The following is a 7,016-nucleotide window of genomic DNA, read 5'->3' as shown; positions in this document are numbered from 1 at the left end:
TGAGCTGAGGCGGAAAAGGGGAGGAGCTCCGAATGCAAATTTTACGCGGCAGCGGCATCCTATCAGCGACCGCGATGTCGTAAGAGGCGGAGCCTAAAGTGAGCCGTAATCAACTCTCGCGAGGTTTCAAGACTCCCGCCCTTCTCGTGGACGGCGGCCGAGAGTAGTAATCAAGAGGGGCCTACGGGGCCTTGTGTCCCCCACCGCGCCCCGTAGTTTTGCTTTGCGTCCACCTTTTCTATCTCCCCCCCGTTTCCCCAACCCGCGGAATGGGGTTCCTCAAGCTGATCGAGATCGAGAATTTCAAATCGTACAAAGGGCGGCAAATCATCGGGCCCTTCCAGAGCTTCACGGCCATCATCGGGCCCAATGGATCCGGTAAGGCGGGCCTCCCCGGGATCTAAGGACACAACACCGAATCGCATGGCATTTCAGGGAAGGGTAGAGTAGGGAGCATGTCCAGATAACCCAGGGTCCTACCACATCCATTTGAAATCCAGATTATCTTATTTGAACTGGATTATAGGGCAGTGTGGACTTGTATAATCCAGTTCAAAGCAGATAATATGGATTTTAAACAGCTGTGTAGAAGGGGCCTAAGAGTCAAATGCTCAGTCACACTACTCAGTACCTGTAGACTGAGGGTCCTTCCAGGCAGGCCCTTTATTCCAGGCTTTCTGTTTATCCCAGATTATCTGGCAGTGCAGATGATATTGAGCCTGAATTTGGGAGAGTCTCCCCGGTAGAAGAGACTCCTAGGACTGCACCAAAGAGAGTCCCTTGTCCTTGGCGAGCCGTCAGAAGAAGCCTGATTCCAGCAATTTTATTGATATTAATAATTGAAATGAGACTCTTGCCAAGGTGAAGAAGTGGCACCGAGGTTTATTAGCGATTCAGCTGAAGCGGATGCAATTGCAGTGATCATTCACATGCAAGCATACCAATACATTGATCAGAGGCATATTTATAGCAAAATACAGATTTGAAAGTTTCAAAACTCCCTCCCTCTTCGGCTCCTTAGCAAATCAGGGAGAGGGAGGCAGGACGGAAGAGGGGCATTGTGTCCAGAGAGGATGATGACATTCCACTGTCCTTTGCCCGAGGGATCAGCCAGCCAAGGAAACCAGTTTTTTTGTTCTTGTGATGGATCAGTGATTAGGGATAATCATTTGATTCAGGTTTTCCCCTTCCAGGATCAGATAAGGTGTGTTGGTTTTGATAGGTTTTTGGATGAAACAAACAGAGCAGGGCAAGAAGACCCCTGGGGCCAGTCTCGCCCCTTTGTGATTAAATTAAAATGTGATCAGAGAAATTCCCTGTTTACCAGGCCAACTCAGAAAAAAATAAACAAAGAATTTCCAGTTGCTATTGTACATGCAAATGTCTGTGATAAGGTTGGTTTCGAGGGAACAACAGCCCCCTCAGGCACTGAGTGGTTTTTCCTGGTCGCCTTTTTTTGGGCAAGGGTAAAGGGGGCAAAAGGTATTTCATAGCAAGATACATACATTCAAATCATAAGCATTTCATAGCAACAAAACCCCATCTTTGTCCCACATCCCAAATATATTTAATAAGAGGATTAATTTTCATGAAGAAGCCTGAAGTCCAATGTTTTAAAAGGTCTTTGAGGAAAGTTCATGAGGGAGATAGTATGTACTGAAGTCCAAGACATGCAGGCAGAGAGTCCATGATCATTGGGAAGGCTAGCAGATGAAACCCCAGCTGTGCTGCAACTGATTCACACTTTGGTCCTTGGGAAACTACGACTCTCACGAAGGGCAGAAGTCCCAAGATCCAGCCGTTTCCCAAAAGCCTCGTGGGGTCCTTGTTGTTGTCAGTGCCTTGGCAATGTGACCAAGACTTAACCCCTTACTGTGCAGTCTGGTGCGCTTGCCCTTTGCAGGGCTACAAGTCACCATCCCCCATTCTGGGGGGGGGGGGGGTGCTCGGCTTCACAGACTCGTATAATTCAGTTCAAAGCAGAAAACGTGGGATCCGATCCTGGAAGGGACCTGAGTCTACCCTGCCATATAATCCAATTCAAAGCAGATAATCTGGATTTTATTTGGCAGTATAGAAGGGGCCTTCGTCTTCTTCTGATTTCTTGACTGCAGCGCGTTCTGTTTAATGAGTGAGGCAAAGTATAGAACTATTTCAGTGTTTTTTTAATTTTTAATTTATTTATTTTATTAATCGAATTTATATACCACCACTCCCTGAAGGCTCGGAGCGGTTTACAACATACATATGCAATACATTACATTATTATTATTATTATTATTATTATTATTATTAATTTTATTTGTACCTCACTAGCATCTCCCGAAGGACTCGATGTGGCTTACACAGGCAAAGGCCTCAATAAAAACATAGCATAACAAAATACACAACTTAAAACAAATCAAAGCAATTAAAGCAATATCAAACAACAAAACAATAAAACAATATACCAAAACACAAGAAAACAGGGCCGGGCCAATGTAATGGGTACAGGTTAAAATGAGTACAGGCTGATGTGGCAGGTGGTATATCAGATTTTAGGGTAAGTGCAGTGTGCGGGCAATCTTAAACTCTAATAAAGTGCTTCTGGGACATGTTACTGGAGTTTTCCTATTCTGGAAAGGCACATCGGAACAGCCAGGTCTTCAAGTTCTTCCTAAAGACTACCAAGGTAGGGGCCTGTCTGATATCTTTAGGGAGGGAGTTCCAGAGTCAGGGGGCTACCACAGAAAAGGCCCTGTCTCGCGTCCCCACCAGACATGCCTGCGACGCAGGTGGGATCGTGAGCAGGGCCTCTCCGGATGAACGAAGAGAACGTGTAGGTTCATAAACAGAGATGCGGTCACGTAGGTAGGATGGTCCCAAACCATTTAGGGCTGTGTAGGTAAGCACCTGCACCTTAAATTGGGCTTGGAAAATAAACAGCAGCCAATGGAGCTCCTTGAACATTTAAAAACAAAGAAAATAATTCAATCAATCAGTTTGTCTAACTTTAAAGTTATGAAGGTTATCTGTGGTCATTATTTTTGTTTTCTTATGTTCAACTGTAAACTAACATTTGCATTTGCTTCCTTTACCTTCTTCAGTAATAATTCGGAGTCTTTATTATTCGTTGCTAAAATCTTGAGACTAAGAAACTGTGACAATGAAAACATCAACATAATATTGATAACATGGTTTCAATTTGTTCTGTCTTTGCTGTATCTAACCAGGGAAATCAAACCTCATGGATGCTATCAGCTTTGTGCTTGGTGAGAAGACCAGTAATTTGAGAGTGAAGACCTTAAGGGACTTGATCCATGGGGCTCCTGTGGGAAAGCCAGCTGCCAACCGGGCATTTGTCAGCATGGTCTATTCTGAAGAAAATGTTGAAGATCGCACCTTTGCAAGGGTCATTGTTGGTAAGCTTTGTGGACAAAATGGGAAAATCTTAGCAGACTTCATATTTGGGATTCAAGAGGGGGTTATGTGGGGAGCTGTAGGATATGTTGCTAGTTGCAGATCAGAACCACATGTTGAGTTACTCAAAGTGTATGTTGCTAAGAGAATGATGGGGTTTTTTTTTTTTTAGCCTTAAACAAATATATGGAATATCTGGGGGGAGCCAAATCTTCTGGATGTATACTCAGAAGTGGTTCCCACTGTGTTTTCTGAGCCTTATTCTGTTGCAAATGTGCACATGGGCGAGAGCCAGCACAGTATTGTAGTTTGAGTGTTGGGCTATGACTCTGGAGACCAGGGTTTGACTACCTACTTGGTCATGGAAACCTGCTGGCTCATCTGGAAAAGCCAGTGTCTTAGCCTCGGAGGAGGGCAAAGCCAACCCTCTCCCCCTGAAGAATCTTGCCAAGAAAATGCATGGATAGTGTTGCAATAATTTAGAAACAACTTGAAAACACACAGCAACAATTCCATTACAAATGTGCATGTAGCTATAATTTTAATCAAGTCTGAAGTCTTTCAGTTCTTGTGGGTTTTTTCGGGCTATATGGCCATGTTCTAGAGGCATTTCTCCTGACGTTTCGCCTGCATCTATGGACCTCACCTCTGAGGATGCTTGCCATAGATGCAGGCGAAACGTCAGGAGAAATGCCTCTAGAACATGGCCATATAGCCTGAAAAAACCCACAAGAACTGAGTGATTCCGGCCATGAAAGCCTCCGACAATACTCTGAAGTCTTTCTTTTTAATCTCCCTTATAATTTGATAGCCATTCACAATCCCTATGTGATCTTTGTCTTTGTCTTGGTTTCTCGTCACAATAGTATTATGTTCCTAAAGCAGAATCATATCAGACTGACAGCTGGTAGACACAACCATATAAATACCAAGCTTTTTCCCCCCTGAAAGTTCTTCTCCCTTCCCATGACCATATGCATGAAAAAAATTGGAGAAAGTGTGATGAGTTTCTCCTTGGGTTTCTTATTTGGGTGGAAATAATTGAAGCCTGTGTCTTCTAGGAGGCTCATCAGAGTACAAAATAAACAACAAAGTGGTACAGCTGAGTGAATACAGTGAAGAGCTGGAGAAACTGGGCATTCTTATCAAAGCTAGGAACTTCCTAGTCTTCCAGGTAAGTGGGTTTCTCAGATTTCTGTCTCAGCAAAAGTGTGCTTGCCTCTTAGCTGTAACAGAAGAGAATAACATGTATTCAGATGTTTTGGCACTTCCCCAGCCTGAGTTTTGAAAGGCAGGCCAAGAATATGGAAGTTTTTGTATTACGGAGTGGGAAATATGCCATCCAAATGCTGTTGGACTGTACCTCTTTCCTATCCTAGCCAGTGTAGCCAATGGTGAGACAGACTGGGACCTGTAATCTGGAGGGCTATATGTTTCATGTGTCTGTTACAACAGATCTGGCAAGTGTTTAGGTGTCTTGTGTGGACTCATCTAGTTTGGGGAGGGGGAGGAAGATGTGGACGAGATTCTGTCCCAAACAGGCATACTGGTCACACTGTTTGTCAACTTATATTTTCGCATATTTGCTTGCTAATGATCCTAAAATCATTTACTATTGTGCTGTTGTAGCAAGTGCTGAATATGTTGCTTTGGAGATCGTTTCCCCTCAAGCTTGTTGAGCTGGCACTCTTCAAACTGCACAGTGCTAAAGCAGCAATCAGAAACTCCAGCTTGCTCTGTCCTGCCCACTGTATGTCCAACGTTTCAAAAATCATGGGGGCTGCTGGGAAGGGTGTTCTTGGAAGCCACGTGTGCCATTTTTTCCTGGTCTCTGATGAAGCAAAAACCCATGTAGCTTCTGTGACCAAAAGCAATGATACCTCAAACTTGTCACTATTCTTTATCTTATCTTACAAGAAGGACAAAGACATTGAGATAACACCCTCAGGCCCCTTCTACACTGCCATATAAAATTCAGATTATCTGCTTTGAACTGGATTATATGGCAGTGTTGACTCTTACAATCCAGTTCAAAGCAGGTAATGTTGATTACCTGCTTTGATAATCTGGATTATATGGCAGTGTAAAAGGGGCTTTTTGCACCAATGTAGAAGGTGCCTCTGGCACCATGGAAAGAGCAGCATCTTGATCATATTTGATGTTATTTTTATATTGTTACTAGCTTCGGTGATGCCCGGATTAAGTAATTTGTCATGCTATTTATTAGAAGTAGTCAGCGTTTGGTTTTGAATTTTATGAATTTTCCCATTAGAAAATGCATAAGGATGGGGGTAAACTACAACTCCCATTATCACCTGTCATTACCCCCTAAAACCTGCCAGTAGTTAAAGTTGGTCATGATGGTTATGTGTCCCAAATTTGGTCCAAATCCATTGTTGGTTGGAATCACTGGAGATGAGTAAACTACAACTTCCATCATCCAAGGTCAAATCCCTCCCTCAACTCCCAGTATGTAAATATAGTCATGGGGTGGGTCTGTGTGCCAAGCTTGGTCCAGATCCATTGCCAGTGGATCACAATGCTCTCTGGAGGTGGGAGCCATCTTGCAAAATACATACAGACATAGATAGATAAATAGATATTCACTGTTATTAGATAGATAGACTGACTGATTTCCAGGGAGCAGGAGAGGTATGTGTAGGATTTCCTTCCTCATGTTCTAAAATAGTATGGCTGAGTTTGTGTAAGGCACAACTTGAGGTCCTTGTGCCATTTTCTCAGGGAACAAAATGTCTTGGGCTGATCTCGGAGGATTGTACCTTAAAACTGGCTTGACACAATAATCTTTCGCCACTCCAGGGTGCAGTGGAATCAATTGCTATGAAGAACCCCAAGGAGCGCACAGCCCTCTTTGAGGAAATTAGCCGCTCGGGAGAGTTGGCTCAGGAATACGACAAACGGAAGAAGGAGATGGTGAAGGCTGAGGAAGACACCCAGTTTAATTATCATCGCAAGAAGAACATTGCAGCCGAGCGTAAGGAGGCCAAACAAGAGAAAGAAGAGGTGAAAACTGGCATTTGTTATAGTTGCTTGAGTTTCATTCCTCATTTCCTCAGTTACAGACTGGAGGGGGACAGTGTGTGCTTATTCATAGAGTGCTCTGTTTGGTAGAAGCTGCATCTTCCACAGTTCTCAGCATCAACAAACCCATGTTGGGTTTCTGGGATCCCACCTACTGGAATTTCTGATTGAAATGTAGAATTTCTTTTGGGAAGATAGTTGATTAATCATCCTTTTATCTTGTTTGAAACCTTTGCTCCTTGTTTTGTTTAGGTCAATTTGAGCACACTTCTCATTCGCCCATATCTAGTCAGGTCAAAATAAAGAGAAAACCGTAGGGCACGCCATGAGGAGACTGTGTTCTCCATCTGTTCATTTCTGCCTGTTTGCTGGTTGATGCAAAGGGCCTGGGATGAATCAGGAAATATCTGTTGTATTTCTATACTTGAATGATGGAATCAGAGGCAGGTGATGTATGACCCTCACAAAGTTTGATGCCAGCCCTCTAAAGCGGTGTTTCTCAAAATGTTCCTCCAGATGTTTTGGACTTCAGATCCCACAATTTCCTAACATCTGGGAATTTTGGGAGCTGAAGT

The 7,016-nt window shown here is 43.6% G+C and overlaps 1 protein-coding gene across 1 annotated transcript in view; it reads left to right on the top strand.

Annotated features, from left to right (window-relative positions):
• Positions 1-115: 115 nt before the first annotated feature.
• SMC1A (structural maintenance of chromosomes 1A) overlaps positions 116-7,016 on the top strand; it is a 49,347-nt gene continuing 42,446 nt past the window's right edge. The window contains exons 1-4 of the mRNA XM_060763235.2: positions 116-378; positions 3,213-3,401; positions 4,461-4,573; positions 6,220-6,423. Of these exons, the coding sequence (XP_060619218.2) occupies positions 270-378; positions 3,213-3,401; positions 4,461-4,573; positions 6,220-6,423 (615 nt within the window). The 5' untranslated portion in view covers positions 116-269. The remainder of the gene's footprint in view (positions 379-3,212; positions 3,402-4,460; positions 4,574-6,219; positions 6,424-7,016) is intronic.

This window comes from Anolis sagrei, chromosome 2 (genome assembly GCF_037176765.1).
Source record: "Anolis sagrei isolate rAnoSag1 chromosome 2, rAnoSag1.mat, whole genome shotgun sequence".
Lineage (NCBI taxonomy): Eukaryota > Metazoa > Chordata > Lepidosauria > Squamata > Dactyloidae > Anolis > Anolis sagrei.
This window is presented reverse-complemented; position numbering and strand designations above follow the sequence as displayed.